The sequence below is a fragment of the Jaculus jaculus genome, chromosome 14 (assembly GCF_020740685.1).
Source record: "Jaculus jaculus isolate mJacJac1 chromosome 14, mJacJac1.mat.Y.cur, whole genome shotgun sequence".
NCBI lineage: Eukaryota > Metazoa > Chordata > Mammalia > Rodentia > Dipodidae > Jaculus > Jaculus jaculus.
The window spans coordinates 4,147,735-4,173,505 of NC_059115.1; the positions used below are offsets into that span (position 1 = coordinate 4,147,735).

Consider the following 25,771-nt stretch of genomic DNA (forward strand, 5'->3'; position numbering starts at 1 on the left):
TTGTTTTTGTTTTTGTTTTTTGGTTTTTCGAGGTAGGGTCTCACTGTGGTCCAGGCTGACCTGGAATTAACTGTGTAGTCTCAGGGTGGCCTCGAACTCACGGCGATCCTCCTACCTCTGAGTGGTGGGATTAAAGGCGTGTGCCACCACGCCCAGCTCTGTTTTTGTTTTTTTTTTGTTTTTTTTTTTGATGATGGGCATCAAACACATAGCATTGAACATGGCAAGTACTCCACCACTGACCTAGATCCCCCATCCACCTCCACTCCCACCTTTTATTTTACTTCTTTGAAGACAGAATTTTTTTTATTGTTGTTTATTTTTATTTATTTATTTGAGACAGACAGAGAAGGGTGGGGGGAGAGAATGGGCCTCCAGCCACACTGCACTCCAGATACATGCGCCACCTTGTGCATCTGGCTTACATGGGTACTGGGGAATCAAGCCTTGAACCAGTTTTCTTAGGCTAAAAAGCTGCTAAGCCATCTCTCCATCACCACGGATTTTTTTTTTCTTCTTGTTTTTGGTTTTTAGAGATAGGGTCTCTCTCTAACCCAGGCTGACCTGGAATTCACTATTTCATCTTCCTATGTTGGCCTCTCAAGTGCTGGGATTAAAGGCATGTGCCACCACACCTGGCTTCATTTTTTTTTTAAAGATATTTATTTATTTATTTGAGACAGAGAGAGGGAGAGAGAGAATGGACATGCCAGGGCCTCTAGCCTCTGCAAACGAATTCCAGATGCATGTGCCATTCTGGCTTACGTGGGGCCTGGAGAATTGAACCTGGGTCCTTAGGCTTCACAGGCAAGCGCCTCAATTGCTAGCCCTCATTTTTTCTTTTTGAGATGGGGTTTTGGCATTCTGAGGTGTTCTAGATTTTGAGGAACTTCAAGCATACTCCTGTATAGCAGAGGCTGACCTGGAGCTCAGGGCCATCCTGCTACCTCAGCCTCCCAAGGGAGTGCTGGGATTAAAGGTGTGAGCCACCACGCCCGGCTTGTCATTGTTATGTTGTTTTTATTTTTATTTTTAAAAAAGAGAGAATGGGCGCTCCCGGGCCTACAGCCGCTGCAAACAAACCCCAGATGCATGCACCACCTCGTGCATCTGTCTTAAGTGGGTCCTGGGGAATCAAACTTGGGTCTTTAGGCTTCGCAGGCAAGTGCTTTAACCACTAAGCAATCTCTCCAGCCCGTGTTGCTTTTCTGTTTTTATTTTTGGCGGGGTGCAGGGTCTCACTCTAGCTCAGGGTGACCTGGAATTCTCTATGTTGTCTCAGGGGTGGCCTCGAACTCATGGCGATCCTCCTGCGTCGACCTCCCCCCTGCATAGTTGGGATTGCAGGCATGATAGTTACCATACCCGGCTTCCCGAGAGCCCCAGTCGCATCCTTCCTAAAATGGGCGTCTATCACATCGCGAATCCTCAACTCTCCGGCGAACCCGCCCCGTCCGCTGGGCGACCCGAGCGGTGACGCGCGCCGGCAGCGGGCGAGGGCGGACGGGCGAGCACGAGCACGCGGGGCGGGGGCCGCAGCGAGGCCGGAACTGAAGTTCCGCCTCTGCCGAAGGTCCGCCCGGACCTCTGGAGCGGGGCCGCCGCCGGAAGTGGGGGCGCCTGGGCCCGTGGACGGCGAGGCAGTGCGTGAGCCCGCGCTGCCCGTGGGTGCTCGGGGAGCCCGGAGTGGCGCGAAGGAGCCGCGGCGGCCGCCGGAGACGTTGAAGGCGGTGAGGCGGGGAGCCGGCTGCTTCCTCGGGGGTGAGGGGGACGTGGGATGGCGACCACGAGGAGGACCGGGGTCGCGGTGGCGGTCGTGCGACCCTCGCCCTTGCCGAGGTGTCACCGCGGGATTCCGGGGAGACGCGAGGTGGGACGAGGTTCTGCTGGCGAAGGGCCGGGGCGGGGGTGGGAAGTGGACGCCCCGCGGGCCCGGGAGGACGCGTTGAGGAGGAGGAAAGGTGGGGGCGGGCGGGGCTGGAGAGACGGCTGCAGCGGTTGAGGCGCTTGCCTGAGAAGCCCAAGGACCCAGGTTCGATTCCCCAGGATCCTTGTAAGCCAGATGCACAAGGGGGCGCATGCGTCTGGAGCTCGTTTGCAGTGGCTCGAGGCCCTGGCGTGCCCATTCTGTCTGCTTAGCTCTCTTTCAGATACATAACATTTTTAAAATTTTTTATTTATTAGAGAATGGGTGTGCCAGGGCCTCCAGCCACTGCAGATGAACTCGCAAATGCCTTAACCTCTAAGCCATCTCTCCAGCCCCAATTTAAAACACACACACACACACACACACACACACACACACACACACACACACTAGAGACAGAGAGGGAGAAAGAAAGAATGGGCACACCAGGGCCACTAGCCACTGAAAATTAACTCCAGACGCATGTGCCACCCTGTGCATCTGGAACCTTGAGAATCGAACCTGGGTCCTTAGGCTTTGCAGGCAAGAGCCTTAACCTCTAAGCCATCTCTCCAGCCCCATATTTTGTTTTTTTTTTCGAGGTAGGGTCTCACTGTAGCCTAGGCTGATTTTGAAGATGATGTGTGGCCAGGGGACAGAACCCTTTTTAGCGAATTTGTATCCATGGGGATGTCCCATGGCAGTTGGATCCTTTGGTTAAGGATACCTGAGGCTTAACCTGTTAACTTGAAACTGCTAGTTTACTTGGGTACCTTTTAAATTAAAAAATTTTTTTTGGCTTTCCCAGGTAGGGTGTCACTCTAGCCCAGGCTGATCTGGAATTCACTCTGTAGTCTCGTTCTGGTCTAGAACTCAAAATGATCCTCATACGTTAGTTTCCTGAGTGCTGACATTAAAGGTGTGGGCTACCACACCCAGCATATTTTATTTGTTTGTTTCTCTTTTTTTTTTTAAATAAAATTGTTTACTTGTTTATTTGAGAGCAACAGAGAGAGGAAGAGTGAGAGTAAATGGACGCACCAGGGCCTCCAGCCACTGCAAATGAACTCTAGACACGCACGCTGCCTTGTGCATCTGGCTTGCTTGGGTCCTGGGGAATTGAGCCTCAATCGGGTGTTTAGGCTTAACAGGCAAGCGCTTAAGCGCTAAGAATAGATAATTTTAGCCTGTCCTTGCACACACCCTGAGTGATTTGGGTCTTAAATCAGTTTTTTTTTAAAAAATATACTTTATTTTTATTTTTTGTTCTGTTTTTGTTTTTTTGAGGTAGGGTCTCACTCTAGTTCAGGCTGACCTGGAATTCACTCTGTAGTCTCAGGGTGGCCTCGAACTCATGGCAATCCTCCTACCTCTGCCTCCTGCATGCTAGGATTAAAGGTATGTGCCACCACGCCCGGCTCTTAAACATATTTTTATTCATTTATTTGCGAACAGAGACATGCCAGGGACTCTAGTTGCCACCGCAAACAAACTTCACATGCACGGGCCACTTTGCATCTGGTGTACGTGGGTATGCAGAAATGGACTGTAGGCTGGCAGGCTTGGCAAGCAAGCAGCCTTCATCACTGCACCATCTCCCCAGCCCTTAGGTTTTTTTTTAAAGGGATTTAACATTTCTTCAGCCACTGGCACAATTCCCATCTGCCTTTTCTTAAGCATTCACCTTGGGGATTAGGCTAAGGTGTTAATTCAAATATTAATGTAGGTTGCAAGAAGGCCCTGGGGATACATGACCCTGGACTGAGTTGGAACCAAAATGGCCAGGTGTTTTTCAGTAGTGTAACTAGCCAAGCCTGGTGCTGCAAAGCTGTGTTCCTAGGAGGTTTAGAAGTTCAAGGCCACTGTGGGCTACAAAGCAGGTTCAAGACCTGTCTGGGCAATTTTGTGAGACTTACATTTCAAGGTAAGATGTAAAGCTGGGTATGTTGTCTAATGCCTATAGTCCTGGGCGAGGCCAAGGTAGGTGGATAACCCTGATGAGTCTAAGTCCGGCCTGGACCAGAGGGGGTTCCAGGTGAGTCTGGACTAGAGTGAGAACATGCCTCAAACACAGACATGTCCCCCATACCTGCGGAGCTGAGGAAGTGGCTCAGCAGTTAAAGGTGCTTGCTTGCAAAGCCTGCTGGCCCATGTTCAGTTCCCCAGCACTCCCATAAAAACACATGCACAAAGAATTTCACCTAAAGCTCGTTTGCAGTGACAGGAGGCTCTAGCTCACCCTCACTCTGTCTCTCTGCTTAAGAACAAGCAGACGAGGGCTGGGGAGGTGGCTTAGCGGTTAAGACACTTGCCTGAGAAGCCTAAAGACTCAGGTTTGATTACCCATTGCCCTCCATCAGTCAAATGTACAAGGTGGTGCATGCATCTAGAGTCTGTAGTGGCTAGAGGTCCTGGCATGCTCATTCTCTCTATCTGCCTTTTTCTGTCTCTCAAATAAATAATTTGGGAATGATGGCACACCTTTAATCCCAGAAGTTCCAGGCCACCCTGTGACTACATAATGAATTCCAGGTCAGCCTGAGCTAGAGTGAAACCCTACCTCTAAAAACCAAAGTAAATAAAATATAAATAAACAAACAAACAGACTTGGGATGGTGGCACAGTATTCTGATCTCAGCACTCAGGAGCAGAGGTAGGATGATCACCATGAGTTTGAGGCCAGTCTTTGACTACATAGTGAATGCCGGGTCAACTACAGTGAGACCCTACCTCAAACCTCCTCAACCCCCCACCCCCCGCAAAAAATCAAAAAGATGGTTAAAGTTGCTTGTTTCCAAAGCCTGCTGGCCTGGCTCAGTGCCCTAGGACCCGCGTAAAATCAGGCATTCTTTTTCAGCAGCAAGAAACTGGTATGGGCACACACACGTGCAACACACACGTGCAACACACATGCAAATGAAATTAAGCAAAAACAGCCTGAGAACGTGGCTCAACGGCAGAGCACTCGGCTAGCAGGCACAAGGCCCTAGTTCAGTCCTCAGCACCACCCCCCCAAAAAAAAAAAAAGTCAAGAAAACTACAGCAAGCTTGCTGTGCTCCTGTGACCCTCCTTGCCTGCGATGCCATCCTTCTGGCCGCTGAGGCAGGACGACCATGTGTCTGAGAGGAAGAGATCGGGAAATGCTTTAAACGCTAAGCCATTTCCGCCTTCTTTTCTTTTGATTTTTTTTTTTTTCTTTTTTTCGAGGTAGGGTCTCACTCTGGCCCAGGCTGACCTGGAATTAACTCCGTAGTCTCAGGGTGGCCTCGAACTCTTGGCGATCCTCCTACCTCTGCCTCCCGAGTGCTGGGATTAAAGGCGTGCGCCACCACGCCCGGCTTCTTTTGATTTTTTGATGTAGGGTCTCTCTAGCGGAGGCTGACCTGGAATTCACTGTGTAGTCTCAAGGTGGCCTTGAACTCATGGCAGTTCTCCTACCTTGCTTCCTAAGTGCTAGGACTAAAGGCATGTGCCACCACGTCTGGAAAAAGAAAATGTTTTGAGGAATAAAATGAAGGAGTGAAATGAGCTGTGCATGTGGAAGTAATCTTCCAGGCAACAGCACGGAGAAACGCCGATGCCCCGGGCACGAGGGCCCTTGTCCCTGTGCAGGAGTGACAGCGCTCACCCGAGTGGAGGGGCAGCAAGGTGAGAGCAGTGGCAAGACCACTGAGCCACTGTCAGGGCTGAGGCTTCTGTGCTGGTGAAGCAGGAGCCAAGGGAAGACCCCAAGCAGAGGACACCCCGGGACGTAGTGTCAGCACCATCCTTCCGACAGACTGGCGAGATTGGGAGGCCCCTGTGGTGCTGCCCATGGGTGACAGTTGCTGACCCAGGAGTGGAACGAGCAGGGATAGTGAGTAGTCGTGGGTTCTAGATGTGGACTTGTTATGTAGCCCATGCTGGCCTCGAACTCAGAATCCTGCCTAAAGCATGCAGAGGAGCTGGAGCGATAGCTCAGGTGAAAGGTGCCCATTTGCAAAGCCCCTCAACCAAGCTTTTGTTTCCCCAGTCAGCGCTCACACGCATGAGGTGGTTGCATGCATTTGGGAGTTCCATTTGCAGAGGTAGGAGGCCCTGCCATGGCTGTGCCCCCCCCACTTTCTCTCCTCCCCCCCCCCTTAAAAAATACATTTTAGTAAACTGGGAGTGGTGGCACACACCTTTAATCCCAGCATTTGGGAGGTAGAGGTAGGAGGATCGCCATGAGTTCAAGGCCACCCTGAGACTCCATAGTGAATTCCAGGTCAGCCTGGGCTAGAGTGAGACCCTACTTCGAAAAACCAAAAAAAAATCTTAGGGGCTGGAGGGATAGCTTAGCGGTTAAGGTGTTTGCCTGCAAAGCTAAAGGACCCAGGTTCAATTCCCCAGGACCCATGTGAGCCAGATGCACAAGGGGAGGTGGGAGGTGCATGTGTCTGGAGTTTGTCTGCAGTGGCTGGAGGCCCTATTGCTCCCATTTTTTCTCTCCCTCTTTCTCTGTCTAGTAAATGAATAAAAATAAAATATTTATACATTTTAAAAAAACTACTGGAAGCCGGGCGTGGTGGCACACGCCTTTAACCCCAGCACTCAGAGGCAGAGGTAGGAGGATCACTGTGAGTTCGAGGCCACCCTGAGACTACATAGTGAATTCCAGGTCGGCCTGGGTTAGAGCGAGACCCTACTGTGATGAGAGGTCTATACCACCACGCTTAGCTATGAATTGGGACTTCAAGACAATGTAAGCAGGTAGTACATGCCTATAATCCCAGTACTTGGGAGGGCTGAGACAGGTTTGACGCCAGCCTGGGCTACACGCTGAAACCCTGTCTTCAGAAGAAAAACTAGCCAGCTAGCAAAAAACAAAGTCCCTAAATAACAAATATTAGGTATCAGCGAGGCATGGTGGCACATCCTCTGCCTGATGAAAGTAACAGTTTTTAGTTTTGGAGACAGGGTCTCAAGTAGCTCCGGCTGGAACTCCAGTCACCCTGGGCCCACCCCAGGGGAATGGCGAGACTGCAGGGTCCACCCAACTGATTAAGCTTTTTTTTTAATATGTAGTTGTTTGAGAGGGCGGGAGGGAGGAAGAGAATGAACGAATGGACGCGCCAGGGCCTCTAGCCACTGCAAACAGGCTCTAGACACATGGCGCCGGCTTGTGCCTCTGGATTTACGTGGGTACTGGGGAACTGAACCTGGGTCCTTTGGCTTATTTCATTTTTAAAAATATTTTTTATTTGACAGAAAGAGGGAGGGGGAGAGAGAATGGGTGTGCTAGGGTCCTCCAGCCACTACAAATGAACTCCAGATGTGTGCAACCCTTTGTGCATTTGGCTAACATGGGTCCTGGGGAATTGAACCTGGGTCCTTTGGCTTTGCAGGTAAATGTCTTAACCACTGAGCCATCACCCCAGCCCTATGTCTGACAACGAAAGAGGGGGAGAGAGAATGGGCTCGCCAGGGCCTCCAGCCACTGCAAATGAACTCCAGATATGTGTGCCCCCTTGTGCATCTGGCTAACATGCATCCTGGGGAGTCGAGCCTGGGTCCTTTGGTTTTGCAGTCAAACGCCTTAACTGCTGAGTCCTTCCTCCAGTACTATGTATATATATTTTATTTATTAACAGCTTCCTTGATTGTAAACAATATCCCATGGTAATGCCCTCTCTCCCCCCCCCACTTTCCCCTTTGAAACTCCACTCTCCATCATATCCCCTCCCCCTCTCAATCAGTCTCTTTTATTTTGATGTCATCATGTTTTCCTCCTATTATGAAGGTCTTGTGTAGGTAGTGTCAGGCACTGTGAGGTCATGGATATCCAGGCCATTTTGTGTCTGGGGGGAGCACATTGTAAGGAGTCCTACCCTTCCTTTGGCTCTTACATTCTTTCTGCCACCTCTTCCACAATAGACCCTGAGCCTTGGAAGGTGTGATAGAGATATTGAAGTACTGAACATTCCTGTCACTTCTTCCCAGAACCATGATGCCTTCTGAGTCATCCCAAGGTTACTGCCACCTGAAAAGAGAAGATTCTCTACCAAAAGTGAGAGTAGCATTAATATATGCAGCCCTATATTTTTATTTATTGATTTTCAAGAAGAGAAAAAATGGGCATGCCAGGGCCTCCAGCTGCTGTAAAGGAATTCCAGATGCATGTGCCCCTGTGTACATCTGGCTTTACATGGGTACTGGGGAATTGAACCCTATTCATTAGGCTTTGTAGGCAAGCACCTTCACTGCTAAGCCATCTATCTCTCCAGCCCTTACGCCCTGTTTTTTTTTTTTTGAGGTAAGGTCTCACTCTGGCCCAGGCTGACCTGGAATTAACTCTGTAATCTCAGGGTGGCCTCGAACTCATGGTGATCCTCCTACCTCTGCCTCCCAAGTCCTGAGATTAAAGACATGCGCCACCATGCCTGGCAGCTTTTTTTTTTTTTTTTTTTTTTTCCTTTTCTGTTATTTATTTATTTGCAATAGGGTCTCCCTCTAGCCCAGTCTGACCTGGAATTCACTATGTAGTCTCAGGGTACCCTTGAACTCATGGTGATCCACCACCTCTGCCTGAAGGCATGTGCCACCACGCCTGGCTCTGATCATGTTTTTACTTTTTTGGATCACTTAATGTTTTCCCAAGGTGATGGTTCCTCTTACAAGACTTAGGTGACCTGGGGATGGGCTTGTTGATAACCCCGTCATCCCAGCACTTGTGAGGTCAGGTCAGCATCAGGAGCCAGTCTTAGCTGCAAGCTTGATGCTAGCCTGAGCTACAGAAGACCCTGTTAAAAAAGAACAGAGAGAAAGAAGCACTGAGAGGCATCAACGCTTGTTCTTTGCCATCCTGCTGAAGGATTTTACTTCGTTTGTGAGACAGGCTGTGCTAGGAGACCAGGCCCGCCTCAAACAGCACGTAGATGATGATGGCCTAGAGCTTCTCATTTCCCTGCCTTGGCCTCCTCAGTGGTAGGAATACAGGTGTGGAGCACCATTTTATTTATTTATTTTGTTTTTTCAAGGTAGGGTCTCACCCTAGCCCACGCTGACCTGGAATTCACTATGGAGTCCCAGGGTGGCCTCGAACTCATGCAATCCTCCTACCTCTGCCTCCCGAGTGCTGGGATTAAAGGTGTGCGCCACCATGCCTGGCTGGAGCACCATTTTATGTGCTGCTGGAGACTGTGCCAGGGCTTTGTACAAGCTAGGCAAGTGCTCTACCAACCAAGCCACATCCCATTCCCCTTATTTATGTAGTTAGTATCGGTAGGGATTGTGGGCTTCTGTTTTGCTCAGTAGCTGTAGTCTATCATTACTCTTTTTTTTTTTTTTTCCCTTTGAGGTAAAGTCTTGCTGTAGCCCAGACTGACCTGGAATTCACTACATAGTCCTAGGCTGGTCTTGAACTCACAGCGATGTAGTCCTCTACTCTGCCTCCAGAGTGCTGGGATTAAAGGTGTGTGCCACCATGCCCTAACGCTTATGATTTTGTGCACCTGGCACTGATTCTAGGCCAGGCCTCCTTGGGGAACAATGGTGTCAAGTACCCAGGGAGAGGCAGCTGAGGAGAATCAGTGCAGCTTTTGGACCAGTGAGGTGACATGTGCCTGAAGGAACAGAATCTGCCCCCTCTCCCTGCCTGGAGTCCCCAGTTCCCTTTAATGCTGACTTCTTCTTCCTCCACAGCCCAGGCCATGCACACTACCCCGGCCATCCCTGTTCCCGTGCCCGTGCTCCGACTCCCTCGAGGTCCAGATGGCTTCAGTCGTGGCTTTGCCCCTGATGGACGCAGGGCCCGCCTGAGGCCGGAAGCTCCTGACATCCAAGGGCGTCCCAGTGTTCAAGAATCTCAGGACTCCCGGGAGCAGCAGGCCCGAGCCGCCCTCCGGGAGCGCTACCTCCGCAGCCTGCTGGCCATGGTGGGGCGCCCGGTGGGGTTCACTTTACATGAGGGCGTGCATGTGACTGCCCACTTTGGAGCCACAGACCTGGATGTGGCTAACTTCTACGTGTCACAGCTGCAGACTCCCATAGGTGTTCAGGCCGAGGCGCTGCTCCGATGTAGTGACATCATCTCATACACTTTCAAGCTGTGATGACAAGACAGTGTGACGTTCACCCTTCTGCTCTACTGCAGTGTCCCAGGTCTCCAAACATCCCTGGGACCAGCAACTTTGGGCTCCGTAGAACCACTTGGAATTCTAAGGCATGCTATGAAACTGTGGATTCTTTGAAACACTCCAAGCCATGGTTGGAGGCAGGGTGATCCTAAGTTCGAGGCCAGCCTGGGCTACACAGTGAGACTGTCTTAAAACACACAAACAAGAAAAACTACAACCCCAGGAGTTCTAAGTGTCCTGGACAGGACTGTCCACCCCATAGAGCTCTGACATCGACGGAAACAGGGGTCTGACTGCACTTCTGAAGATGAGTCTGGGGTGGGTTTGAACGAGGCAGAGTGGGAGGGATTGAAGAGCTGACTAAGTGGAGCCATCCTGAACATGTTTCCCAGTGCTGCTACTACCAAAGAAATCATAATCCCCAAAAATCTGACTCCTATTGTTTTTTTTTAAATTTTTATTTCTTTATTTGAGAGGGACAGAGAGAATGGGCGCGCCAAGGCCTCCAGCGACTGCAAATGAACTCCAGATGCATGTGCCACCTTGTGCATCTGTCTTACATGGGTCCTGGGGAATTCACAAGCAAGTGCTTAACTGCTAAGCCATCTTTCCAGCCCCCTATTGTTCTTTTTATCTTAATGGTTTTTTAAGGCAGGGTCACAGTCTAGCCCAGGATGACTTGGAATTAGTCTCGGGCTGGCCTTGAACTCTCAGCAGTCCTACTTCAGCCTCCTGAGTGCTGGGATTACAGGTGTGTGTCACCATGCCTGGCACTCTTGTTTTTTAACTTTTAAAAAATATTCATTGGGGGCTGGAGGAATGGCTTAGCGGTTCAGGCATTTGCCTGTAAAGCCAAAAGACCCAGGTTCGATTCCCCAGGACTCTTTAGGCAGATGCACAAGGGGAGAGTGAAGCAGATAGAGAATGGGCACGTTAGTGGCCTCCAGCCACTGCATATGAACTATAGACAGATGCATTACTTTGTGCATCTGGCTAATGTGGGTCCTGGGGAATTAACCTGGGTCCTTCCATTTCAGCCTGAGCTAGAGTGAGATCCTACCTCGAAAAACCAAACAAGGAAAAAGAAAACGTTGGTAGAGTGGTATCTGCTGGCTGACTCCTGTGGAGTTGGATCCCAATGGTGAAATTTGAGTAAAGATGCGCACCGCCACTTGCTTTCCCAGATAGGCTGCGTAGGTATGGGCTTTCTTACAGAATTGGCTGCCCCACGTCACAGGCAGGGCATTGGGGCCCTGTGTGACCTGACGACAGGTGGATAGCCTGGAGCGTCCATTTGCTCCACCCTGGCATTCCAAGCAGGTATGTGGAGGCCAGCCTGTGCCCTTCCCACTCCCTTCAAGCTCTGTGTGAGCGCGGCCTTGCATGCACCGCAGATGACAGTCCGAGCCCCACGCTCCCACCCCTCGGAATCACTCGCCTCGCCGCCTCGCTCGTCAGTTGCCTCGGCAACCACGTCCCCGCCCCAGTTCCGCTTTTACAGCTCGAGCACCGCCTTTCCGATTCCCCGAGGCATGGCCATGGTGCCCAGACAAACCCTGCGCGAAAGGGCTTGATCTCACGATGGCTGGTCAGCTGGTTCATTGTACCTTTTAGGGTTTCTTCTCCCGGTCCCCGCTGGTCCGTTTTAGTTTAGTTTTTTTTAAAAAAATCTTTTTATACTTATTTATGAGAATAGGGCGCAAACTCCAGACACATATCTTGTCTGGCTTACACGAATAGTGGGGAATCGAACCTCGGTCCTTAGGTTTTGCCTTAACCACATCCCTGTCTAACTTTTATAAAACCCTTCGTTTATTTCCCAACACGGACAGGATGCAAAGAGAGAGATGGATGAAACCCGGGTCTGCCAAATGGCAGCCTAGGTTTGCTCGTCAGCACCCGTCACTCATCACCTAGTCACCTCTTCTGCATCTCGCTTTAGCCCAGGCTGACCTGGAACAGTCACTGCGTCGTCCCAGGCGGCCCTCGAATTCACGGCCGCGATCTTCCCACCTCCGCCTCCCGAGTGCTGGGATTATAGACGTGCGCCAGGTCTGGACGGATGGCATAGCGGTTTGCTTGCAAAGAAAAGGACCCAGGTTCGGTTCCCCAGATCCCACGTTAGCCAGATGCACAAGGGGGCGCAGGCGTCTGGAGTTCGTTTGCAGTGGCTGGGAGGACCTGGCGCGCCCATTCTCTCTCTGTGTCAGATAAATAAAAATAAATGTTTCTTTTTTAAAAAAAAAAAAAAAAGGCGTGCGTGGATGGCTACGGAGTCCCATGACCCGGGCCGGTCCGTGACGAAGGTGCGGGAGTCTGAACGAAGTCCCCCGGGGCGGCGGCCGTGCGCGCGCAGGGCGGGCGGGGGCGGGGCCGGGCAGCTCGGGGTCCGCGCGTGCGCGCTGCTCCGGGAGACGGCGTCTCCGCGGCGTCACCGCGCCTTTCCTCCCGCGCCTGCCTTTCCGCCGCTGCAGATTCGCCGCTCCCGTTTCTCCGTGCCCCGGTACCCCCTCCGCTCGGTGTCCTCCCCGGTGTCCGCGTCGCCCGCCGGTACACTTCTTCCCGTGGGGAGTTTAAGTCGACTCCTTTTTTTTGGGTGGGTGGGCGGTCACTTTCTGAGCACGCGGCGGGCGCGTCGGTTTTCGGCGAAAGTGTGGCCGCGGACGCGCAGGTGGCTCGCGGGGCCTGGCGGACGCGCGTTGGGGTTCCCGGCGGCGGCAGCGGCAGCAGCGACAACGACTACGGGGCACGGAACGCGGACGGAGGCGCGGCGTGTGAGGCAGCGTCGGAGCCCATGCCCCGAAACGGCGGGCGGGCCCGGAGAGACGAGGCCGGGGTCCGGGGCATGTCCCCGGGGCCCCGGTGAAGAGGCGGCGGCGGCGGCGATGGAGATCCCGCCGCAGGAGGATCCGGCCGGGCCGGGCGCGGACCCCGACCCCGACGCCGACGCCGACCCCGACCCCGACGCCGAGGAGGCCCCCGCCGAGGCCGGCTCTCCCGCTCCAGCTTCGCCCCCAGCCGACGGGCGCCTCAAAGCCGCCGCCAAGCGCGTCACATTCCCGTCCGACGAGGACATCGTGTCCGGAGCCGTGGAGCCCAAAGACCCCTGGAGACACGGTAAAGCCTAGGGCGGGGGACACCGGGAGTGGGGGACACTCGGTGGAGGGGCGACACCGGGAATGAAATGGGGGGACACTCGGAGGAGGGGGATACTAGGAATGGTGGTTACCCAGGAATGGGGGGACACTTTGGAAGAGGAGGGACACTTTGGAGGAGGGGGGCATCCGGGACTGGGGGGACACCCTGGAGGAGGAGGGGCACCCGGGGTTGGGGGGACACCCTGGAGGAGGAGGGGCACCCCGGGGTTGGGGGGACACGGGAGGAGAGGGACATCTGGGATGGGGGGGACACCCAGGAGGAAGGGGGTAGACGCGGGAGGAGAGAGACATCCGGGAGGAGGAGGGATGGAGTGCTTAGCTTAGCGCGTGGAGTCTCAGAGGGAGTGGAGAGGTTGGAGTCGGCAAAGGATTGGTTTTCTCCTCTCCCATCTTCCCCCCACCACCCCACCCCCGGATGACAGGGCGAGCGTTTTAAGGTTCATAATGATGGGTTGTTCTCATGTTCAGTTGGTGACGTGGGAAGGGTGGCAGGTGTGGAAGGAGGAGAGCAAGAGTGGGTCAGCATTGGTGTGTGTTGGGGGGCGGGAGGCATGTGAGTGACCCGTGGGGAGGAAAGCGGCTTAAGTTGCTTGTCTGCAAGTCTCGGGACAAGGGCTGGCCATGCCAATTGCTCTGCTGGCTGAAAAGAGGAAGAGGGACTGTGGCAACTGCCGTCTAGACTAGTTGGTAAATCCTAGCCCTGGGAAGAGAGTCCGTTTCCCAACGGAAGAAAGGCCGTAGTGCATCTCTTCCTCCTCCTCTCCAACAAAGGGCAGCGGAGGACTGTCGGTCATCGGCCAGATGAACTTTGAGGACTTGAATCTTGTTTTCCTGGGAAAGGAGTTGGGGATGTTACCACCGCAGGCTGTGGAGTTTCGGGTCGCTAGGAGAAAGCAGGTGGCATGTGGGAGAAAATTCAGTTGGAGAGTGTGTTGGGCCCACAGGCTCCGAACATAGGGCTTTGCTTGGGAGAGAGAACCGCTTGGAAGAGGTGAACACCCGCGGAGGTGGCTTGTGTGCTGAAGTCAGTTTTTGCTGGGGCGGAGCCTGTGGAAGCGGTCGTACTGAAGCTGGCCTGCTGGCCCCTGAACTGACAGGCACCATTGCCAAGTTGTGGGCAGTAGAGTGGTCAGCTGGTGGCTTTGATGTGAGGGTGGGAAACATGATGGCAGGAAATGGCATTCAGGGATCCTGTCATAAGTGCCAGTTTAGTGCTTTTCAAAGAGACCAAGGCTAACTTAACTTAGACTTGGCATTGGGAGCCAGCCAAGTCTTGGGCTCCAGAGCATGGGCTGTCTGGAGCTGAGGAAAAGAAGGCTCAGTTGACCTCGTAGTGTCGAGGGTGGGAAGAGGCAAGGCAGCAAGACGGTTGAGAAGTGGTTAGGAAGCCAGGTGTGGTGGTCACCTCTGTGATCCAAGCACTTGGGAGACTGAGGCTGGAGAACAACAAGTTAGTTCCTAATGAGCTTGGGCTTCATTGAGACCCAGTGTCATGACAGACAGACAGACAGACAGAGAGAGAGAGAGAGAGAGAGAGAGGGAGAGAGAGAGATGTGTGTGTGGAAGCCAGCCTAGCTGTAGGTCAAACCCCAGCTTCTCCATTGACCCACTTTGCGACTTTGGGGAGGCCACCTAACTCCTTTGAGCCTCAGTCTCCCTGTATAACATGGGTGATTGTGGTCCTGGCCCAGGGTTCATGAGAGACGGCGTGAGATCGCATGTGGACAGTGGCTGGCCAGGATGAGCCCTCCTTCAGCTGCAGTTGTTGCTAAGACAGCGTCAGGAGAAAGGAGGTGCTGGTGGGGCGGGGCCCCATGGGCTGCAACCAGAAACTCCCAGGACGAGCCGGGGTGCAGATGGCAGGCTGGGGCTGAGGGCACTTTGGGAGTTTGTGGTTTGGGAGGGAAATCACAGAGTTTCTGAGGAAAGCCTTAGTTAAAAGCTCAGGCAGAGCTCAGTTCGTTCTATAGCCAAGGTTGGCTTTTGAACTTCTCCCTTTTCTTTGTTAATTAAAAAAAAAAATCATTGTGTTTATTGAGGGAAGTAGAGCCAAGAAAAGGCACCCACATAGCTAGAGATCCCACGTGGAGGGCCTGGGGGAAAAATCACGGAAAGGAAAGTGAGAAGAAAGTTCAAGGAGCTCCTGCCATGTGGAGAGCTGGAGGGGATAAAGAACCCATGTGGTGAAGAACCTCTTCCAAGCGATTCTCCCCCCAGCAACCCATATGTGCCTGAGCCTGCATCCACAGCTGGAAGTTCCAAGTGATCAGAGCACTTTTGTTTGTTGTGGTGGTGTGTGTTTGCCTCCCCCCCCCCCAGGTCAGGTCTCCCTCAGCCCAGGCTGACCTGGAACTCCTTATGAAGTCTCAGGGTGGCCTTGAACTCAAAGCGATCCTTGATCCTTTGCCTCCCGAGTGCTGGGGTTAAAAGCATGGGCCACCATGCCTGGCAATTTTTTTTTTTTTTTTTGAGGTAGGGTCTCACTCTAGGTCAGGCTGACCTGGATCTCACTCTGTAGCCCGGGCAGGCTTCAAACTCAGGTGATCTTCCTACCTCAGCCTCCACAATGCTATCATTAAAGGCAAGATCCATCATGCCCCGCAGCCTTGAACTTTTGCTTCTCCTGCCTCCACCTGCCTCATGCTGAGATTATAGGCATGCACTGCCAATATGCACACTAAGCAAACACACTACAGCTGAACCTCATCCCTGGCTCCCCCACACACACACCAAAGCAGGGTCTCATGTAGCCTGGGCTGACATCAAACTTCCTGTGTAGCAGAGGATAACCTTGACCTTCCATGCTGGGAACTTTGACAGGGGGCTTTGAGGATTGCTCAGGGCTCACTCGACAGAGGAGAGTGTTGGGGGGGCGGGTAGAGTGGCACCATGGTCCCTGGCTGGGCAGAGGAAAGAGCGTGAAGGTGGTCATTCTGGACATCAGGATTTGCCGGGCCCACAGCCCAGAGTCAATACCGAGGAGTAGGTTTCTGGGAAGGGAGGCTGTGGGGTTGTCCACTGGGCTTGGAGCTTTGGGGGATGGGGGGCTTATTGGGTGACATTGAGGTAGGTCTCAGGAGGAGTGGTCCAGCCTGGGGCAGGGGCAGATGATGTGATGCAGTTGGTCCGCGACTGTGGTTGGTTGGCCCAGGCTGTCATTTGAGCCTTGGGCCTCCAGGAGAGTGGCAGAGTACACTAGTTATGACGATAGTTATGGCGACCCCAAGCAATGCCCAGGTTTCTGGTCCTTGGAGGGTCTCAATTGAGGCACTGTCCCAAAACCATTCTCAGGTACATAGGTGGAGGGCTTGCCTAGGCATGGGGTGCAGTAGGCTGGCACTGGGTCACTTGCAGAGAGCCTCACTTGGGGTGGAGAGCCCCTGGCTGGGAGGTACAGGGCATCTGGAGTGGGATGGGAGCTTCTGGGCACCTGCCTGGTGGCCATGACTCCCTTAGGCCCTGCAGTGGCCCCGGGCTGAGGATCCCTGGAGGTGAGCTGATCCAATGACCTGTTTTCCTCGTGAACCAGGGACATCTGCTGTTGCCTACTTTCTCCTCATCCCCGGCAGGCATGGCTGAGCTGAGCTGAGCAGCCTGAGGGAGGTGTACAGCCCAGGCAGCGGTACCTGGGCCCCAGGCTCCGTGTTCTCCCCTGGGTGTTCTCTCCTTCCTAAGAGTTAGTGGGCTTTGCCCTGCAGATCACTGAAGGCGTCTGGGAGGATAGAGTGGTTGTGGGGTAGGGACTGGGAGCCAGAGCCGGGTGTGCGGGCAGAAGGTGGGGCTGAGCAAGGAGGTGAGTGGAATCATGAGTGGGGCTGGGCACATGGGCCCCAGGGGAGGGAGCTGGCCACCTTCTCAGGACCCTGTAAGAGGTGGTCCCAGCTCTCTCAGGAACGTTTTCCAGACCAAAGTGCAGAAGGATAGATGGAGGCTCAGTTGGCTTCCATAGACACAGCCGATCTGTGTGTGGGCTTTGCAAGCGCGAGAGGCACTTGTGATCGAGCACATGATGCTGGCAGCACAGGCCACAGTGACGCATTGCTGGTGCTCACCAGCAGTGGGGGGGTTGCCACTGGAAGACTATGGGGGGTCGGCAGTATCTGCCCGGCAAAAGGCACCTGACATGTGACCATCCGTGGCCCGTGGAGCTCTGGAGGGAGAGCGAAGTGGGGACAGTGGCCATGGCCATGCTTAAGGAGGCCATTCTGTTTGTTCCTTGGCAGCACGCTGCACTTTAGTCCCTGAAACTGGTTTGACGGGTAGAAGCCATCTGCCAGTGGGGGAGGGCGTGGTCGCAGACGCGTCCTGTGTTTGGTGTCAGTGGCAGCGTTGGTGCACAGGCCCGGCTTTGCTCCTGCCAGCCAGCAATGCGATGTAGACAGCGCTTCTCCCTGGAGCCTGACCTCTCTGTACAACGTAGCTGGTGGCTGGGCGTCCGGTGGCGATGGTGGGGCCTCGTGGGAGCACAGCACCTGGGCCACAGGGGGTGTTCACTCAGAGGACACCTTTGAACACACGTACTCATCTGCTCCCCAGTGCTGCCCAGCTCACCCTACTTTTCCTCCAGTCCCTTCTCGAGATGAGGGCCCTGACCTTGGGGAAGGTGCTGGGTCCCAGGCCTGACTCTGTCTCTGTTCGTGCTGGGTGACGGTGGGCAATACCTACCTCTGAGCTGAGCTAAGTCAGCATGCGCTGCCCACTGACACGAGAGGCAGGCAGAGGACGCAGGTCCCGGATGGGAGCTTGCCTAGCTTGTCCCCACGCCGGCTGATGGCCCAGGCCTTTGTCGAAAGCCCCTGTCAAGTCCCCCGTCCCCCCCCCCAGGGAACAGGCCAGTCACAGGCTGTGGCGCTAGCACCAGCGTCCCTGCTCTCGCGGGCACCCACCCTGGCGCTGCCGGCTCCTGTCGGATCTCACTCTGTGTTCCTGTGTTGTTCCCTTTCAAGGGCAAAAGCAGGTCACCAGTGTGACCCATGTGGTTCTCAGGACCACTGTGGGAAGGAGTGAGGTGTTTTCCTCAGATCTCTTACCCTGTGTTGGCATTTGGGAGGACGTGCCAGATAGTTAATCCAGTCTGTTCCAGGACAGCTCTTCCTTAGAGGCGACAGGCAGGCTTTGGCAACCCCCTGGCACTGAATAAGCACTGTCGGAGCTGGTGCTTGGTGACTAGTCCCCGAGTGCATCCTGAGTTGCTGTGATGTAAGCTGGGCTCCCAAGCCTCGAGGGTGTTGACTGCAAAAGAATTGAGATCTGTGAGCCTGGCCCGGGGCTGACCGCAGCCGTCCTCTGGGCACTGTCCGCATGCTTCTCAGGTCCTTCCGACCACCAGCTTGCCTGTCCTGTGCTCAGGTTCCTTCTACAAAGCTGGTATTTGGTGGCTGGTGCTGGAGTGACCTCGGACTTGTCTCAAAGCACATGGCTAGATGAATGCTGGCATGTCTCAGCCAGGTGGTCACAAGAACGCCTAGCCAGCTGCAGCCCCACGGGGTCCATTGTGCTGGTCATGGAAATTGCCCCACCACCAGCACTGGGTGGATTGTGTCCTTGAGAACTGACAGCACAGGGAAGTGCAGTGCTTTACCTGCGTGCACACAGCCGCCAGCCAGTGACCAGGCTGGGACTCCGAGCAGCCAGTGCGCGGTCTGCTGGGGTGGAGGCCATGCGTTCAAGCCAGCGGGGCATGCCCCTTCTCTAGTCTACAGCCCTTTGTAAAGTGGGGGTGACAGTCGCAGGAGGAGTGTCAGGTGTAAGACGCAGATGGAGCAAAGGGTCCCGGCTTGCTGGCACTCGGAGGGCGCTGGCTCCGTGGCTCTGGTGGCCCGGCTGCGCCCGTGTCCTCGGCATGGCCACCTGCCCCACCCGTACCCTTCGGCCGCATGCTTCCGGCGTTGCCTGCGTCTGCTCTGTGTCCTTGCTGCTTGAGTGACTTGGTAACCTCATGATCAGTCACCTCTGACTGGCTGTGCTAGATGGTCGTCTAGGTCAGGGAAAAAGACAGGGACAGTCCTTGTCTCTGGGAAGGTCACAGTGGAGTGACCAGTCAGTGCTTTTGCTCAAGCTGGGGCAGAGGCCTTCAAGGGAGAGTGCTCACCTGGTGGTGAGGGTGAGGGCAGTCCCGAATGTCTGAGAAGAAAGAGGTCTCACATCAGCCAGGAGTGCAGCAGCCGCAGGCAGGTGCAGGGCTGTTGCAGGGAATTAGTGAGAAAAACACAGAGCAGAGAAAAGCCCCGCTTGGGGCTTGCCTTGTGGGAGTCTATCCTCTCCCGTTCCTGCAGCTGTGGGCTTAGAGCCTGGAGTCTTTGATGGCCCCAACTTACCTGATGGTGTTTGACTTCATTAACTTTGGTATTTTCCCCCCAAACTTACTTTTGAGTTCTTTCTTTTTCTTGTTTTCGAGGTAGGTAGCCCTGGCTGACCTGGAATTCACTATGTATTCTCAGGGTGGCCTTGAACTCACAGCGATCCTCCTACCTCTGCCTCCACGCCTGGCTAACTTACTTTGTTTTTAATCTTTGTGTGTACTTTTGTGCACACCTATGCTGTGTGGAGGTCAGGGTCAACCTCAGGTGTCTGTTCTTGCCTTCTGCCTTGTTTGAAGCCAGGTATCTTTCATTTTTGAATATTTTATTTTACTCTTAGTAAATTATTGAGAGAGAAACACAAAGAGAGAATGGATATGCCAGGGCCTCCAGCCACTGCGAACAAACTCTGGACACATGTGCCACCGGCTTACGTGGATTCTGGGGAGTCACACCTGGTTCCTTAGCTTCGCAGGCATGTACCTTGACCGCTGCCATCTCTCCAGCCCAGAGTCTCTTTCTTATTGGCTGTTGCATATGCCAGGCTGAGGTGGCCCTTAGGCTTCCTAGAATTTTCCTGTCTGCCTCCCAACTCTCAGTTGGCAAGCTAGGTTTACAGACATGCAATACCACCTTGGGCTATATGTGGGCTCTGGGTATCTAAGCTCATATCCATGTGCCACTTTGTGCATCTGGCTTTACATGATGAATACTGGGGAATCAAAACCAAGCAAGCACTTTTAACCACTGAGTTATGCTCTCCAGTCCCCTTTTTGATTTTTAAAAATTTATTTATTTGAGGATTACAGAGAGAATAGAGTGAACATGGGCATACCAGGGCTCCTTGCCAGCGCAATTGAACTCCAGACAGATGAGCCACTTGGTGCATCTGGCTTTATGTAGGTATGGGGAATTGAACCCAGGATGCCAGGCTTTGCAAGCAGGTACCTGTAGCTGCTGATCCATCTCTCTCTCTCTCTCTTTTTTTTTTTTTTTTTTTGAGGTAGGGTTTCACTCTGGCCCCCAGGCTGGCCTGGAATTCACTATGTAGTCTCAGGGTGACCTCCAACTCATGGCGATCCTCCTACCTCTGCCTCCCAAGTGCTGGGATTAAAGATGTGCACCACCACGCCTGGCTGAGACAGGTTCTCATTATGTAACCTAGGCTGGTCTGGAGCTCACCCTGTATGTAGCCCAGGCTGACCTCATACTTGCCAAGATCCTCCTGCTTCAGCCTTCAAGTGTGGGGATTACAGGCTGAGGCACCATGCCTGATTGGCTTGCTTTTGGGTGGAACCTAGGACCTTGTGCCTATTAGGCAAGCACTCTTGCTCTGAGCTGCCGCCCTCCAACAGCTCTGCCTTTGTTGTTTTCACCAGGTTGTTCAGATCCCCCCCCTCCCCAGTAATTTTTCCATTGCCAGTGTTTCTGTCACGCTGTGAGGTGACCGTCTATCCCATCCTTTTGCTTATACCGTGTGACCTCTTCAAGTGATTATACCCACAGCCTCTCCAGGTCCCTTAGGTCTCTCTGAATAACTAGCTTAATAATAGATACCATGTCACTTAAAAAGTCTAGAAAATTCCAAATTCCAGAGGAAGTCTGATCCAAAGGTTCACAGCAGAAGAATAGAGAGCCCATGGAGGGCCTTGTTCCTCTATCTGAAAATAGTGTAATTTTATTTACTTGTGAGAAGAGAGAAGAAAGAGAGAAAGACAGTATGGACACACCAAAGCCTGATATGAGCCATTCTGTGTGTCTGGCTTTACATGGGTACTAGGGAATCAAACCTAGTCTGTTAGGCTTTGCAAGCAAGATCCTTTAATCACTGGCCATCTCCCCAGCCCTGAAAAATAGTGTTATTAACATGAAAGGCAGCACGTGACCCAAATGGCATGGCTGTGTCATTCAGCATCTTTGCTTCAGTATGCCCGTTGTATGGGTGCTGAGGATGCAATTAGTCTGTGCTGGAGCACACAGCTATTGCAGGCGTGAGCTCACAAACTCCTTCCTTTCAAAGAATGAAGTGATGGGTCCGCCTCCCCTTGCAGGAGGGTAGAACGGGTGACTTGTCAGGAGCGATCTGCCGGAGTGGGAGCCAGCTCTTTTACACTCGCACTGTGATCTTGGCAGGCCCCCATGTGCCTCTGTTTCCCTGGTTAGCAGAGCTATCTTGGCATCTCTGTCAAAATCTCTAAATGGATAGACTCTAGCTGCACGTGGTGGCACACCTTTAATCCCAGCACTTGGAGGCATAGGTAGGAGGATCACTGTGAGTTCAAGGCCACCCTGAAGACTACAGAGTGAATTCCAAGTCAGCCTGGGCTAGAGTGAGACCCTACCTCGAAAAGCCCAAAATAAATAATAAATGTGTAGACTCTAGAAGGGGCAGAGCGCGGGGGGGGGGGGCTGTGCAGCAGTGCACACTCCAGCGTTGCAAATGCTGCTTGTGTGGGCAGCCCATGATGGCTGCGGTGTGGGGTCTCTGGTTTGTGTGGATGGTTGAGGTGTGGAGGGTCTCCCAGTTTCAGGAAGGAGCTCAGTGGCTAGGAGCCAAAGGACTTAAACACATGCGTGCACACAGGGCTTGACTGTGTCCCCACATTAGGAAAGCTACATGAAGGCTTGGACCCTTCATGGTTCCTGGCCCCCGCTCGTGGGCAGGGCAGGGTGGTGGCTGGTGGCACAGGTGGCCCACACAAGTTTGTCATCACTCCCGCTAGACAGCTGCCAGAGCTCTTGCCTAGAGCTGGGGGTGGCACTTGGGACGTGACTGTCCCACCCACCCCTGAGCTCATGGGACTCCCTTCCTAGCAGAAGCCTGCAGGAGGCAATGCCAGCTGGGGCTGGCCTCCCTGCCTGGGTGGGTGGGTGGGTGGGGCCACCTCACAGCACCCCTCCCTCCCTCCAGTCTCAGGCTGCTGAGCAGCTGTCAGCCCTGCACTTATTCACGGAGCCCTGTTCTGACCACCAGCCTTTTTTCTTTTTTTTTTTTTTTTTGGATTTTTCGAGATAGGGTCTCACTGTAGCTTAGGCTGACCTGGGATTCACTATGGAGTCTCAGGGTGTTCTTGAACTCATGGCGATCCTCCTACCTCTGCCTCCTGAGTGCTGGGATTAAAGGCGTGCGCCACCCTGCCTGGCCTGACCACCATCCTTTGTTCCGTGTAGAGCACCTTTGGGAAGCAGGGTAGAGGAGTCCAGCAGAAGGTGGGGCTACCAAACCTGAAAGCAACCCCCCACCAATTGACCAAAGCAGAAGCCAGGCTTCCATGGCAGTGGTGAGGGATGACGGACAGCGCCTTGCTCTGCACCTGTCACTCGGTCTGCGCTCTGTGTCCTTGACTTGAGTCTTCTCCGGAGTAGAGGTGCCAGACCACAGGGCAGGAGCCGGCTTCCCAGGAGGGGTCTGCCCCCCACACTGCGCCTGCTAGGCCACAAGCTCTCGGGTGCCTCTTGCCGGTCCCCACCATCCCGATCCTCCTCCCCAGCTGTTCCAGATGTCACCTCTTTGCTTCAATCACAGTGCTGTCTGGTTCCCATGTCACCTCTTCACAGTGTTGTCATTTGTTTGGGTTGGTCTCTCCACGCTGGCCAGAAGCTGCTCCTGGGAAGAGCCGCACTGCCAGCGCCCTCCGAGGGCAGAGAGCGCCTGTGGGCCCTTGCCCTGGCGATCCTGTCAGGGAGCTCAGACAGCAGAGGGCGGCTGGGGTGCTCAGGCTCCTGTCTTCCCCTTCTCCCCCCCTCCCTTCATTCCTCCCTCTCTCCCTTCCTCCCTCTTATTTGTTTGTTTAGGTTTTCTGTGAACAGGGTCTCACTCTGAAGTCCATGCTGGCTTTAAACTCTAATTTGCAGTATAGCCAAGGATGACCTTGAACTCATGATCCTTCAACCTCTGCTTCCAAAGTGCTGTGATTCGGGTCTCTCTGTGCAGCCCATGCTGGTCTGGAGCTCACACCCTCCCCACCTGTGAATCTGGACAGTTCAGATACTTGTTTTGATCCTTCGGTCCTTGATACCCATGGCTGTTGTCTCTTTTTTTTTTTTCCTGTTTTATTGAGGGAGGGTCTCTCTCTAGTCCAGGCTAACCTGGAATTCACTCTAGTCTCAGGGTGGCCTCGAAATCACAGAGATCCACCTACCTCTGTCTCTTGGGATTAAAGGCTTGCACCATCAAGCCCGGATGTCTGTGTGTGGCCTAGCTGCTGATTGTATTCCAGCAGCCCCATGGTTTTGTAAAGCAGAGGCCTTGTCTGGAATCTTCCAGTGAGAAGCTGGGGGCGTGGCTCAGAGGTAGAGCACTTGTCTAGAGTCCACAGTGAGGGGCCAGGGGCGTGGCTCAGAGGTGGAGCACTTGTCTAGAGTCCACAGTGAGGGGCTGGGGGCGTGGCTCAGAGGTAGAGCACTTGTCTAGAGTCCACAGTGAGGGGCTGGGGGCGTGGCTCAGAGGTAGAGCACTTGTCTAGATCCACAGTGAGGGGCTGGGGGCGTGGCTCAGAGGTAGAGCACTTGTCTAGAGTCCACAGTGAGGGGCTGGGGGCGTGGCTCAGAGATAGAGCACATGTCTAGAATCCACAATGAGGGGCCGGGGACGTGGCTCAGATGTAGAGCACTTGTCTAGATCCACAGTGAGGGGCTGGGGGCGTGGCTCAGGGGTAGAACACTTGTCTAGATCCACAGTGAGGGGCTGGGGGCGTGGCTCAGAGGTAGAGCACTTGTCTAGATCCACAGTGAGGGGCTGGGGGCGTGGCTCAGAGGTAGAGCACTTGTCTAGATCCACAGTGAGGGGCTGGGGGCGTGGTTCAGAGGTAGAGCACTTGTCTAGAGTCCACAGTGAGGGGCCGGGGGCGTGGCTCAGAGGTAGAGCACTTGTCTAGGATCCACAGTGAGGGGCTGGGGTCGTGGCTCAGAGGTAAAGCACTTGTCTAGAACCCACAGTGAGGGGCTGGGGGCGTGGCTCAGAGGTAGAGCACTTGTCTAGAGTCCACAGTGAGGGGCCGGGGGCGTGGCTCAGAGGTAGAGCACTTGTCTAGGATCCACAGTGAGGAGCTCTGGTGTGGCTTTAGTGCAGTGCTTAGCCAGCATTCTGGAGATACTGAGTTCCTTTCAGCACTGCTGAAAATTTAAACATAAAATGATTCATGTTTTTACATGCCTTTAATCCCAGCACTCGTGAGGCAGGGGAGTCAAAAGTATGAAGCTCATTGTGAGTTCAAGGCCAGCAAAATTCAAAAGAAAAAACAGTAATAAAATAATAGGGCTAGGGAAATGGCTCAGTGATGAAGAGAGCTTTCTGCTTAAGCTTGAGGGCCTCTTGGGCCATTATCCATCAAACTACTCCCCAGAACCCATCTAAAAATTTGGGTGTAAGCCTGGGCTTGGCATACTCCTTTAATCCCAGCACTGGGGGACGCAGAGATGGGAGGATCACCGTGAGTTTGAGGCCACCCTGAGACACATAGTGAATTCCAGGTCAGCCTGGGCTAGGTTGAAACCCTACCTCAAAACAAAATAAAACAAAACAAAAAGTCAAATAAGGGCTGGATGGATGGCTTAGCGATTAAGGTGCTTGCCTGTGAAGACTAAAGACAGAGGTTCAATTCCCTGGTGCCTGCATAAGCCAGATGCACAAGGTGGCCCAAGTGTCTGGAGTTTGCTTGCAGTGGCTGGAGGCCCTAACATGCCCATTCTCTTATCTGCCTTTCCTTTCCTTTTCTTTCTCTCTCTTAAAAAAAAAAAAAACATACATACATACATACATACATATATATATATATATATATATATACACACACACACACACACACATACATACACACACATATACATATATATATATGCACATATACATATATATACACACACATATACATATACATACACACACACACACACACACATATATGTTTTTTAAGGTAGGGTCTCACTCTATCCCAGGCTGACCTGGAATTCACTATGGAGTCTCAGGGTGGCCTCAAACTCACGGCAATTCTCTTACCTCTGCCTCCTGAGTGTTGGGGTTAAAGGCGTGCGCCACCACACCTGGCAAAATAAGTACTTTTTAAAAGGTAAAATAAAAGCACTTTAATTTGCTGGGCAAGATGGCACACGTCTTTATCCCAGCACTCGAGAGGCAGAGGTAGGAGGATCGCCATGAGTTCGAGGCTACTACATAGTGAATTCCAGGTCAGCCTGGACTAGAGTAAGACCCTGCCTCGAAAAACAAAACAAAACAACAACAACAAAAAACTATTTTTAGGGCTGGAGAGATGGCTTAGCAGTTAAGTGCTTGCCTGTGAAGCCTAAGGACC

The 25,771-nt window shown here is 53.3% G+C and overlaps 2 protein-coding genes across 8 annotated transcripts in view; both read left to right on the top strand.

Annotated features, from left to right (window-relative positions):
• The first annotated feature begins 1,623 nt into the window (after positions 1–1,623).
• Positions 1,624–10,431, top strand: Gemin7 (gem nuclear organelle associated protein 7). Of its 6 annotated transcripts, none has more exons than XM_045134080.1 (2): positions 1,624–1,730; positions 9,570–10,431. In XM_045134080.1, the coding sequence occupies exon 2, from the start codon at positions 9,578–9,580 to the stop codon at positions 9,977–9,979; it is 402 nt and encodes a 133-aa protein (XP_044990015.1). In that variant the 5' UTR covers positions 1,624–1,730; positions 9,570–9,577; the 3' UTR covers positions 9,980–10,431. The 6 variants fall into 6 exon arrangements, with proteins under 6 accessions (XP_044990015.1, XP_044990017.1, XP_044990018.1 ...); XM_045134082.1 differs by lacking the exon at positions 1,624–1,730 and adding an exon at positions 1,745–1,761; XM_045134083.1 differs by lacking the exon at positions 1,624–1,730 and adding an exon at positions 1,830–1,870.
• Positions 10,432–12,748: 2,317 nt separating this feature from the next.
• Ppp1r37 (protein phosphatase 1 regulatory subunit 37) overlaps positions 12,749–25,771 on the top strand; it is a 35,748-nt gene continuing 22,725 nt past the window's right edge. The window contains exon 1 of one of the 2 annotated variants that reach the window (XM_045134424.1): positions 12,749–13,120. In XM_045134424.1, the coding sequence (XP_044990359.1) occupies positions 12,889–13,120 (232 nt within the window). In that variant the 5' untranslated portion in view covers positions 12,749–12,888. The remainder of the gene's footprint in view (positions 13,121–25,771) is intronic. The other variant, XM_045134423.1, reaches the window with a different exon arrangement.

What these genes read in the sequence shown, in the direction of transcription:
- Gemin7 (XM_045134078.1), top strand. Translation starts at nt 5,432, where the DNA reads ATGAGCTGTGCATGTGGAAGTAATCTTCCAGGCAACAGCACGGAGAAA. An exon ending in CCGAGTGGAGGGGCAGCAAG is followed by an intron (nt 5,556 to 9,569) that starts GTGAGAGCAGTG and finishes CTTCCTCCACAG; the next exon opens with CCCAGGCCATGCACACTACC.